Raw genomic sequence first — 13,265 nt, 5'->3', positions numbered from 1 at the left:
CTCAGGTGCTACTTTGGACCTTACAAGGTTGTAAAACATTTGTCTCATTTACTTATGAAGTTGAAGATTTCGACCTCGACGCAAGACGATGAAAGATCAGAGAATGAAGCCCTACAAGCATCCTGCCACCCAGGGTAAATTCGAAGCTCCTGCAACAAGTAGAAAGCTGACGAAGAGCGTAGAGGCAAAAGAAGTTCTAAGATCACTGCCAGAGCGAGCATCAGTCATCAGGAGTCTGAGTATGCAGGACCGATGACTTGTTCCCGGACTAGGAGAACGTAACACTGAGACACTGTTCTCTTCAGGAGGAAGCAATGTCGCAGAAGAAGCTGAGTAGCACCAGGGTGTAGTGGTTGCGATACTAAACTGTTGCATGGAGAGTTGTGAGTTCAAAACTCACCTGGACTGTACAATTTTAATTTCTATATTAGGTTTGAGTACATTCTAGAAGTATCCACAAAATGTCAAGAATCATTGTACTGGAATGTTCTGTAGCTGTATATATACTGTATGTGTTCTGGCCGGAGGCAGTTTGCTCTGCGTTCTTGTATGTGCAAGTGCTGAATAAATCTTCTTTAGTGAAGTTAGTGTTCATCACTCATCTAATTACACCTTCTTCTACGTGACAATTGTTGTAACCGCAGGAATAAGCCCAGTCTAATTACAGTTGTTTTCAGGCAGTATGCTAAGAATAGTACGTAGGAAGGAGTTAAGATTGTAGTGCTGGATGCCGCGCGTGGCTGAGGGGTTAGCCGGGGCGGAAGTTCAAACTGTCGGCCAACGGCACTTGATAAGAAAGCAAACAGCCAACAGATACAAACGAAGTTCTGTGCTGGGACTCATGATAAGCAGTCAATTAACAGTATCAACAGAAAGCATTTTTGGCTAGAGAGAGAGGTCTAGAGTAGAGAGAGAGGTCTAGAGTAGAGAGAGAAAGAAAGAGGGCCCTTGGTGGGGACAGCACTATGTCATGAGGAGCCAATGAAGGGCTCAGGACACAGTGTGTGGCCATATAGGGAGAGGTGCCTCTAACCCTCCACCCAGCCTCTGAAGAACAATAACAACAATAATACTTAAACGTTACCAAATAAGGACAAGTTGCCTTCGACGCTACGTCATGCCAAGCAACTTGGGGCTCGAAGGGGGAATGCTAACAAAACTCGGGAACACGCCGCTCTGCGCGTTCTTCTTCTTCTTCACCTCTCGATGTTAAGCTGTAGGTAGCGACAGTAGTCACATGATAGCAGCAGCCGACTTGGGCTGAGGAGCGGGCTGTAGGCAGGCAGCCGGAGATAGTCGCTGAAGAGCATTAGGGCGTAGCCACGGGGGACTCTGACGTAAGGTGCTAGGAAGTATTGCAGAGCTTCTATAGTTCAATTCTTTTATCTTGGCGGCTCGCACATGCCTGCCCAGATGCGGGAGATTGCTGCGTTGCCAGTTGCACACGACGCACGCGCCAAGAGAAGCAGCACCATAGTAAAGCATAGTCCGCAAGCTTACATTTAGGGGGGAGCGTGCAGTTCTTGAAGTAAAGCCACCACGGCCGCATTAACCCTTTCACTGCTGCAAAGACGTGCTCCCTGCATTCCGCGCTGTGCGCGATTTTGTCACTGCACTGCTCGCCTGTGGAGACACATGGTGTTCCGACTGCTTGGACACTCTTATCATTTGATTCCACAAAAACTATTGGGCCCAAAAATTTGATTTTTACACATCTTCTTGACTGATACCTTCCCCCCATAAATGACTTAATTTTGTTTCGATGTTCAACGAAGTTATTATGCAGCATTAAATATAGTAAACCATTGCACGAAATTTTGAAGAGTTTGCAGAGGTAAAAGTCCATAGAGTATACTTTCCGTTACGGCCTGTCACCGCTCGCGGCATGGCTTGCTCTTGTGCGCGGTTACTTACACTGCTGCTTTCTTTGATAATGATCAACAAGAACCAAATAATAGACTGCATATGATGGAAGATGTTCTGAACGAGAGTTTAGTGAACATTTTTCTCCGTTTGAAAATCTTTGCAGACGCCTCTTTAGTACATTATATTCTGCACAGAAATTAGAGTCATCTTAGATTTAAAAATCTAGTCAATTGCCGTGCTTCATTTCTGACTGTATCACTATTAGGCATAAGAATAATACGAATATAAACATGACATGATATGTGTATTCTTCCGCGTTTGCTGTTGTCTCGCTCTAGTTTCGTAGTTTATTAGGCAGACAGGATTTAAATGAGACAGCAGAAAACACGAAAGAATACATGGCAAAATGTTTATATTCGTATTATTCTTATGGTGAAGAGAATACTGCATGTGATTCACAATTCATAAAAGTTCCTAGTAGCAACCATCTCTTCTCACAGGTAGGAAAAAATTCAGGACGTAGAGTTTCCCATATTGACAAACACCCCAAACAGTCTTGCCAGTCGGATTTTCGTAGTACATTGAACTGCTGCTAGAAGATGAACAATACGAAATTTCTATTTACTTCATTGGATAATGTATGAAAGTGCAGTGGTCGAAATTCGGGGCGGAGAAAAAAGCTCGTTTTCCACCATTTTTTTAAATTTATTTACTGACGAAGAGGTTTTGGCGCCAGTATTTATCTTTGTGCCTGCAAAACATGCCTGTTGTAGCGCTACATATATTCGATGGCAGAAGTTGGTTGTGGCGGCACCTACCAACATTTTTCAGAACTTCCGCTTACTTTGCACTCGATTCTAAGCCGCAGGCGGTTTTTAGGATTACAAAAAGCAGAAAAAAAGTGCGGCTTAGATTCGAGTAAATACGGTACATAAGTTATTGTTTGCAGAGGTATGAAATTAGTTTTTGCTGAAAAAGTCACACTTAACTGGAAAAAAAAGGGCCATCGTCTATTATGGAGCTCTATCACTACAATTTTAAACAAACAATTAACAAACCAATATGTGTAAATGTAGTAAAAATATATATTTTTAAATACAAGGTTGTGATGTGAACAGGTGCGATTCACATCTTACCTTCAATTCTTCTGAAGTAGCCAGCTCTGCATTAATTATTTTTTCTTTGAAGGATGTTATAGGATCTCTTGTTTGTCTTACTTCTTGTATTTCTTCTCTTGTTCGATAACTAGTTCCAGGATCAGACATTGAATGACCACTGTATCTATATGTGGCAGCTTCTAAGACAATTGGTCCCTTACCACTGAGACAGTGTGCAATTGCAAAACGAGTAGCTTCTCTTGTTGCCAAAACATCCATTCCATCTACCTTTAAGGCACAAAAAATATTGCACATAGAAAATGCAGATAATTTGCTTATTGCATCAAGTACAGCTGAAAGTGAGATACAAGTACAAGTATCAATATATTTACAACAAAATCAATATCTGTGATCAATTTCCTTTTAAGTTAGGAGGAAGGGAAACACTGGTCATAAATTTTAATGTGTAATGCAGATTGATTTCAGCTAATGTGTAGATATCTTCAGTGCAACATGAATAAAAGAACATAATGAAAATCAGACATTAAAATACAAACTAAAACCAGATCCCAAATACTACAGTTTGTAAAACATAAATTTACATACCAATTATATCCACATCATGATGATTCATAGTAAATAAATAAAGTCACATATGGTACCACATTGCCATTACAGATAAACAGTTAAACCGAGCTTGCTGCTTACATTTCCATGCAGCTAACCTCGGCATGTGAAATCAGTAGTCTTTATTATAGTTACCTGCATATTACACCTTAAAAAAAAATTAAGAAATAAAATGTAGTAGTTTGCATAAAATTAAAATGGCATCCTTAAATAAGAAATTGCATTCATAATTACGAGGGCAGTTCAATAAGTAATGCAACACATTTTTTTTCTGAAACAGGGGTTGTTTTATTCAGCATTGAAATATACCAGGTTATTCCCCAATCTTTTAGCTACACAACACTATTTTTCAACGTAATCTCCATTCAATGCTACGGCCTTACGCCACCTTGAAATGAGGGCCTGTATGCCTGCACGGTACCATTCCACTGGTCGATGTCGGAGCCAACGTCGTACTGCATCAATAACTTCTTCAACATCCGCGTAGTGCGTCCCACGGATTGCGTCCTTCATTGGGCCAAACATATGGAAATCCGGTGGTGCGAGATCGGGGCTGTAGGGTGCATGAGGAAGAACAGTGCACTGAAGTTTTGTGAGCTCCTCTCGGGTGCGAAGACTTGTGTGAGGTCTTGCGTTGTCATGAAGAAGGAGAAGTTCGTTCTGATTTTTGTGCCTACGAACACGCTGAAGTCGTTTCTTCAATTTCTGAAGAGTAGCACAATACACTTCAGAGTTGATGGTTTGACCATGGGGAAGGACATCGAACAGAATAACCCCTTCAGCGTCCCAGAAGACTGTAACCATGACTTTACCGGCTGAGGGTATGGCTTTAAACTTTTTCTTGGTAGGGGAGTGGGTGTGGCGCCACTCCATTGATTGCTGTTTTGTTTCAGGTTCGAAGTGATGAACCCATGTTTCATCGCCTGTAACAATCTTTGACAAGAAATTGTCACCCTCAGCCACATGACGAGCAAGCAATTCCGCACAGATGGTTCTCCTTTGCTCTTTATGGTGTTCGGTTAGACAACGAGGGACCCAGCGGGAACAAACCTTTGAATATCCCAACTGGTGAACAATTGTGACAGCACTACGAACAGAGATGTCAAGTTGAGCACTGAGTTGTTTGATGGTGATCCGTCGATCATCTCGAACGAGTGTGTTCGCACGCTCCGCCATTGCAGGAGTCACAGCTGTGCACGGCCGGCCCGCACACGGGAGATCAGACAGTCTTGCTTCACCTTGCGGCGATGATGACACACGCTTTGCCCAACGACTCACCGTGCTTTTGTCCACTGCCAGATCACCGTAGACATTCTGCAAGCGCCTATGAATATCTGAGATGCCCTGGTTTTCCGCCAAAAGAAACTCGATCACTGCCCGTTGTCTGCAACGCACATCCGTTACAGACGCCATTTTAACAGCTCCGTACAGCGCTGCCACCAGTCGGAAGTCAATGAAACTATACGAGATGAAGCGGGAATGTTTGAAAATATTCCACAAGAAATTTCCGGTTTTTTCAACCAAAATTGGCCGAGAAAAAAAATGTGTTGCATTACTTATTGAACTGCCCTCGTATGTTACAACCAGAAAGAAGAATCCACAATTTGGAATATTAATAACATGTGTTTTTGTATGTAGTTTACATCAACACTAGTAAAAAATAAGTTATACAATAGGAATACATATAGCATACCATGTGCTTAATTATTTCTTCCGACGTAGCTTTGATTACGAAAAGTAACTAATATGATTGTCAAATATGAACCAGTGATAGGATTTCAAGGAACTACAACATATAAATTGACTTATAAATACTTATCACAGTTCAGTATAGAAACATATGTAACTTGGTCTGGTGTTATTTATAATGCAGATGTGTGCACAGTCTGAGGCAAATGGAAAAAATGGTTTGGTTCATGAGCTATAAATTTTGTTCTCTCTTAATGAGCCATCACAAAGCACTATACAGAGCCATATTTAAGAGATGTTGCGTGTCCTTTGGACCTATGAAAGTCCCTTATTCTTCCCAACCAGATGCCTTCTGAAAAGCCCCTAAAACTAAGTGCTTCTCACTGCTACCTGCTCACTGGGCAAGGTTGCATGGGGAGATCACTGATATCAAAACATCCTCATTTTCTACATGAGATCCAAAACTCTGCCCTTATCCCGTCTATATAGCAGCTTTAGTTGTGAGGTCAGATCAGGAGGACCATGCCCAGTGTCACCAAGGTGGGTAGCAAAATCTGAATTTTCTACTATACCCCTCCACTGTAACGCCACATGCTCACAGCATCTAATTTCGAGCCTTCTTCCAGTTTGCCCTACTTAGCAGGCACTGCTATCATGAGATTGTAATTTGTTTATTAGCTAACATACGACCAAATTTACTTTCAATTGAAAAAAGACAACACTTTTTTTTTAAATAAATCAATTTGTACACTGTACTTCCTTGAAATTTGAACACTGGTTCATATTTGACAACCATGTAAGTTACTTTTCAGATTGTAAGTTCCATTGGAAGAGATAATTAAGCACTTGGTACGTTTCATGTATTCTTATTGAATAACTTGTTTTTATTACTAGTAGTACTGATTTTGGTTTTAAACATAAACAAATGTTAATATTTCAGATATATGTGGATTCTTCCTTCTGGTTGTTACGTAATTACTTAATATATATTACTGTTTAAGAATGTCACTGTAATTTTATGTAAACTCTAACATTTTATTTTTTAAATACAAGAAAGTACTAAAGAGGATGCTAGTTACTACTGATGTCACATGATGAGGTTAGGTGTATGGAAATTTAAGTAGTAAACTCAATTTAACTGTCTATTATTTATAATGGCAATGTGGTATCAAGTGTGATTTTTTTTAACGGTGAGTCTTTATGACTTGGTTAATATTAGTATGCAAGTTTAAGCTGGTTGGCTTGGGGAGTAAAGGAACCATGCTACAAGGTCATCAGTCCCTTTTTCCTTATCTAAAACAGGTCTCGCATTAAAACTATTCCCTAAAGGAGTTAGGGAAAGTAAAATGGGGTAAAACTAACTGGGAAACACACTGAAAGAGAAAATGAAAGAAGCTAACCAAAAGGGGAAAACTTGCACTAAAAGGAAAATTTGGGGCAGGCATTAAAATAAATAGTAGATGGTCTAGGCTGACTGATCACTAAAAAAAGGGGGATGAGCCCGCAACTCTGCAACCCACTAAAAATCTCCAGCCTAAAAGACAAGATTATAGGAACACAGATAGGGAAAGAATGAACATCAAAGCAAACAAACAGCAAGGAAAGAGTGAGAAGGCGTTAAAATAGAGGGAGGGTGGAGGCCTGGGAGAGAAGACCAGATGCCCACCCTTAGATAGTGTAATAAAAACCGTCCTCAAGAATAAAACGTAAAACTATATCAACTGTTGAGGAAATGTCTCCCAATACCACTGGCAGTGTGGCAGCACGGTTAAAAGTTCACTGGAGAGTGGCTAAAATTGGGCAGTGCAACAAGATGTGGACGACAGTGATATGGGAACCACAGCAACACGTATGTGGGCCCTTGCGACAGAAGTGGTGACCCAGAGTCAGACAAGTATGGCTGATGTGGGGCCGGCAAAGGACAATGGAGTACCTCAGAGTGGTTTTCATGGATGACCACCACACATTCATTGTCTCCCTGGTAACACATAGTTTACTTGGTGTACTGAGGGTGTACCACTCAGTATCCCAGATCTCGAAAACTCTCTGGCAGACCGATCTCCAGAGTTGGTTTATTGGTATCCTGTTTGGCCAGCCTGTCAGAAAGTTCATTGCCCGGGACTCCAACATCTGTCCTGATTTCCAAACAAAAAGACACTGGACATCCACTGTTTCCGAGGGCATAGAGAGACTCCTGGACAGTCATTACCAAAGAAGGACTCACCAGCACAGAAGCAGGCAGCCATCCAGCAAGGAACACTGTTCAGTATGTCCAGCATGAGCGTACACGAAGTCAACATGACCACTGACCATCTAGTCATCAGTGTAGACTATTTCTGAGCTTAAGAACTCGCCAAGAAGAGAGAAAAATTGCTGGTGGAGGGCCTCATGTGGAACTGAGCATTTTGGGCCTTGCGATAAGTCCACACGCAGCTGTGGCCAAGGTAAAGACCATGGAGGTGTACATGAGTGGATGCGCAGGAAATGTGGTAGAGGGAAAGTGTCGAGTGCAATAAACAGTGACCGGACAGGGACTGCAATTAGAATCCCCGATCACACCCACTGCTACAGGAGACTGAGCGCCATGTTAGGGAAAAGAAGACGGTAATTGGGATGGTGAAGTGAACTATGAATGTGGGCAGTATAATTGGCAAGCAATTGTTGTCACCTGATCTGCAATGGAGGAATGCCAGCTTCCATGAGGAGTCTTATTTGGAAAGCCCCCATCACAAGCCGAACTACACAAAGGTTTACAGGATCCAGCAGCTGCAACACTGAGGGTGACGTGGAATCATACACTAGGCTCCCATACTCAAGACAGGACTGCACAATGGCTTTGTACAGCTGTAGCAGGGTAGGGTGATCAGCACCCTAGGCAGTGTGGCTCAGGCATTGAATAACATCAAGATGCTGCCAGCATTTTTCCTTATGCTGACGAACATGGGGAAGCCAAGTTAAGCAGGTGTCTAACATCAGTCCCAAAAAGTGGTAAGCCTCCCCTATAATAAGTAGTTGGTCATCAAGGTAAAAGTTCTGGATGTGGGTGGACAATATGACAACGAGGAAAGCGCATGATGCACGTCTTGGCAGCTGAAAACAAAGTTGTGAGTGAGGGCCAACGAATGTACCTTTTTTATGGCTCCCTGCAGTCGACATTCAGCCACACCAACAGAAGAGGAGCAGATGGAAATACAAAAATCGGCAGCATATAAGAAGGGGATACTGAGGACCCCACTTCTGCTGTGAGACCATTAATGGCAATTAAAAAAGAATGTGATGCTCAGTACAGAGCCCTGCAGAACCCTATTCTCTTGATGTGGGGCAAACTGTGTGAATCACTGACTAACTCCGAAGGTGTGGAGTGACAAAAAGTTCTGTATAAAAAATTGGTAGTGGGATGCAGAGACCCCGCTCATGCAGAGTAGCAAGGATGTGGTGTCACCAAGTGGTATCTAGGCTTTCGTCAAGTCAAAAAAGACAGCAATAAGATGCTGACACCGGAAAATTGCTGTTCAGATGGCAGGCTCCAAGTAGTCAGTGGTGGAGCGATCTCGTCGAAAACTGCCCTGGGATGAAGCCAGAAGGCTCAGAGACTTAAGGAGCTCACACAACCGCTGGCTCGCCGTACATTCAAGCAGCTTGCACAGAATGTTGGTGAGGCGGATTGGATGATAGCTATCCACGTCTAGTGGGTTCTTACCAGGTCTTAGCACTGGAATGATGATAATTTCCAGCCATTGCAACAGGAATTTGCCATTGTTCCAGATGCCGTTGAAGACAGCAAGGAGGTGGCACCAATAGTCTGCTGACAGATGTTTAATCATTTGGGAATGGGTGCAGTCTGGTCCAGGCAAAGTGTCAGGACAACCGGCAAGGGCACTGAGAAATTTCCACTCACTGAAGGCACCATTACATGACTCATGGTGGTGGGGAGCAAAAGATACGTGTTGTCTTTCCACCCACTGTTTGAGGAGACAAAAGGTAGAGCAGTAATTATCAGATGCAGAGGTGCAAGCATAATGCTCAGCAAGACACTCAGCAATGATATCTGGATTGGCACATAAAGCTGAATGTGTGGAAATTTCAGGTATACCTTCAGGGGTGAGGTATCTGTAAAGGCATCTGAGCTTGGTCCAAAACTGGGTAGGAGAGGTTCGTGCTCAATGGGGGAAACATATTTCCAACATTCCTGCTTCCATCAGTTGATGACCTAATGGACTCTGGCATGTAGCCGCTTGAAGGCAATGGGATGCTCCAGGGACAGGTGGCACTTATGACATTGGAGGGCCTGCCTGTGGTCTCTGATGGCTGCAGCGATTTCCGGTGACCACCAAGGCACTGTATGGGGGCAACCTGAGGAACAAGGGATTGACGATTGTTTGTGTGTGTGTGTGTGTGTGTGTGTGTGTGTGTGTGTGTGTGTGTGTGTGTGTTTTATGGGTGCCCAACATTGAGACATGCTCTAGGAGACCTAAAAGAAAAGTGCAGAGAACTGTGACTGGTGCTGGCCACTTACAAAAAACTCACATCGGCCAGTCACCCTGTGGACAAACTACAAACTTCTCCCTAAAATCTTGTTAAAAATGTTGGACAGTTCACAAAACTTGAATTACACTCATTTGAACATTGCTTAAAATAGAGGGTAGATCTGTCAGAAAATTTGCCACAGTCCGCTGAATTCTTACAGTGGCGAGAGGATCCTCCAATGTTTGGTGCTTGTAGGGTGCAGATCACTCTGCACCGTATTTTATTGGATTCAGTTGTGGCAACAATGGTAATAGTGATGGTCTGGATCACCTCACTGATGTTGCCATGCAACAGCGAATCAACAGTGGTAGTGGAAGTGAAAGTGTCCCCGTCAGTCTGGGTTAAGAGCCCATCTGGGCAACCAACCAGGTGAGTGATGCTGGGGGAGGGACAGGAATAGCGGAAAGTGGTCACTACCACAGAAGTCACTGTGAGCTCTCCAGTGGATGGATGGAGAAGGCCAGGACGTCAAACTGAGACATCAATGGCCAAGTATGTGCCATGAGCCACACTGAAATGGGTGGGGGCAACTGTATTTAGGAGGCAAAGGGTGAGTTGAGATAGTAGAACCTTAACATCTTTACCATGACCACTAATCTTGGTTCCACCCCACAAAGGTTCATGGGCATTAAAATCACTCAGAAGTAGAAAAGGTGTGGGGAGTTAGGAAATTAGTGCAGCCAATACAGGGTGCGGCACTTTACCATCTGCAGAAAGGTAGATGTCACAGATGGTAATTTACTGTGTTGTCCTCACCCTGACAGCCACAGCTTCTAAAGGTATTTGAAGGGGCACAGGTATGCTACAGGCAGAGGTAAGGACATAGATACAGACTCCATCTGACATTCTGTTACAGTCAGGATGGTTTTTGTAGTAGTCCCGATAGCCACGAGGGGTAGGAGTCCACATTGGATAAACCAGGTTTCCTGAAGGGCTACGCTAAAAACAGGTGTAATGCTTAAAAGTTGTCATAACTCAGTCAGGTGGGAGAAAAAAAACTGCCGCAGTTCCACTAGTGGATGATGCTGTCAGTCATTTGGAAAGGCATGAAGGGACCAAGGAGGCAGTTTATGCCTCAGTGGCACCTGCTGCCACCACCTGAGAGCTGGTATCAAGTCTGAAGTGTTGGCAAGACCTAGGTCCTTGGGTGACACTAGAATCTCCACCTTGTCCTCAGGCATGGGACTGGTGTTGTTGGGGCCACTGGAGTGTCCTGTTTCTTAGCAGACTTTTACTTCATCTGCTTGCTTCCACACTTCTCTTCAGGGGCTCGCTGGAAGGATTTCTCCGAAGTAGCTTCAGGCAGAGAGGAAGATCGTGAACCCTTTGTATAGCAGCTTATGGCTCCTTCAGGAGCGAGGAGCTGGAGGAGGCTGTTGCTGCTCCAGCTGGGGTGTGGGGACCAACATCCCTGGCATTTCGGGAGGCGTTGCCCCCAAAAAAGAAGTTTCGGGAGCAACTAAAGTAGTAGTTCTCCCTACCATGAAACGGGGAGGGGAGGGGGGGGGTAATAGGGTAGCCCTGAGGGTACACTGTATGAGGTAGAGGCGAAGAGGCTACCATCACCAGTGAGGGTGATGACTTAACTGCAGTGTATGTAAATGTCAAGCAAATGGGGTGCAACCATTCATTTCTCCGTTTCGCCTCTTGGTGGTACATCAGCTGCTTCAGAGTCTTGTACTCCATGATTTTCTGCTCCTTTTAGAGTACTGTACAGTACAGCGAGCAGGGAGTGTGGTGCTCTCCTCAGTTGACATGGTTGGAAGGAGATGCACATAGAATATGCAGTTTTTTTTTTAATTTAAAAAAGGGGGAAAGGGCCCAAACTGCTTGGCCATCAGTCCCTTGTTCCTGTGAAAACAATCATATAAGGGAAAGAATAAAACAAATGAGATGTAGAGCACAATAACGAAACGAAGGAAATATGACAAAAACAATAGAAACACTACAAGGAACAAAAGACAAAAATAAAAACACAGAGAGATGCAAGAAACAGGTAGAGGAGATTAAAACAAGAAAGCAGATTACCATGGCTGGCTGACCATGAGAATAAAAAGGAGAAGCCAGTCACTCTGCACTACATTACAACCTTCACCCTAAAATCACTACAGTGGAGGACACAGAGGGACAAAGCACATGTGCTAAAACTTAGATCAAATGATAAAACCCACCCTCACAAATAAAACGTAAAACTAAATCAGTTGATGAGGCATTGTCTGATAAAATTAGCGACAACAAGTCCAGTAAACAAAGATTTCGTCGCAGGGCATCAGGATATGGGCCACTGTCAACCAGGCGCACCGACACTGACGCAGATCTTCATGGCGCAGGAGGTAGCCGTGGGTCGCCCAAGCGTGGGCAATGCGGAGCTGGCAGAGAAACGCAGAGTCCCTGTAGTAGGCCCTCATTGAGGACTTCCACACATTCGTAGTCTCCTTAATGGCACACAGTTTGTTGTGTGTACTGAGATTATGCCATTCCGTCTCCAAAAGCTGAAAAACCTTGTGGCGTAGTAACGAATGCAGGTCAGTTACGGGGATGCCAACCTCCAGACACAGCTGCTGTGTAGCCTGTTTGGCCACCCTGTCGGCATGTTCATTTCCTGGAATTCCGATGTGACCTGGGGTCCAGACAAACACCACTGAACAACTAAACCATTCCAGGGCATAGAGGGGCTCCCAGATGGTCACTACCAAAGGATGATGAGGGTAGCACTGGTCGATAGCTTGTAGGTTGATCAAGGAGTCAGTACACAGAAGAAACGGCTCCCCAGGGCAGGAGCGGATGTGCTCAAGGGCAAGAGATATGGCCACCAGCTCTGCCATGAAAACACTGCAGCCATCTGGCAAGGAGTGCTGTTCAATATGTCCTCCATGTACATACGCGAATCCAACGTGATCATCAGCCATCGAGCCATTGGTGTAAACCACTGCACAGCCCCAGTACATGTCAAGAATTGAGAGGAAGTGACAGCGGACAGCTGCAGGGTTAACTGAGTCCTTAGAGGCGTTTGAAAGGTCCAGGCAAAGCTTCAGCCTATGTTTACACCATGGAGGTGTATGTGAATGAACCTCAAGTAGAGATGGTAAAGGGAAGGACTCCAGTTCAGACAGTAGGGACCAGACGTGAATCGCAATCGTAAGCCCTGACCTGGCTCCTGTCACTAGTGTAGTGTCACAGTGGTGTACTGAGTCAAGTAAATGCAATGCTGAGGGTGCCACCAAACCATAAATCACACTCACATAGTCAAGGTGGAACTGAACAAGGGCTCTGTAGAGCTCCAATAGTGAGGAGCAATCAACACTGCAGTTGGCATTGTTCAGGCAGCAGAGGGCATTGAAAGTGCAGCCAGCACTTCCGCTTAAGCTGACGACGATGAGGAAGCCAAGTCAACTGAGCGCCAAAATCCAGCCTAAGAGTCGATATGTCTCCACTACAGTGTGCCTTGTGGATGGCTCC

General features: G+C 44.1%; 1 protein-coding gene across 1 annotated transcript in view; it reads right to left on the bottom strand.

The window, feature by feature from the left end:
* LOC126199658 (pyruvate dehydrogenase E1 component subunit alpha, mitochondrial-like) overlaps positions 1-13,265 on the bottom strand; it is a 97,688-nt gene that overhangs the window by 29,040 nt on the left and 55,383 nt on the right. The window contains exon 6 of the mRNA XM_049936590.1: positions 3,003-3,251. Coding sequence (XP_049792547.1) covers positions 3,003-3,251 — 249 coding nt within the window. The remainder of the gene's footprint in view (positions 1-3,002; positions 3,252-13,265) is intronic.

The sequence above is a fragment of the Schistocerca nitens genome, chromosome 1 (genome assembly GCF_023898315.1).
Source record: "Schistocerca nitens isolate TAMUIC-IGC-003100 chromosome 1, iqSchNite1.1, whole genome shotgun sequence".
Lineage (NCBI taxonomy): Eukaryota > Metazoa > Arthropoda > Insecta > Orthoptera > Acrididae > Schistocerca > Schistocerca nitens.
This window is presented reverse-complemented; position numbering and strand designations above follow the sequence as displayed.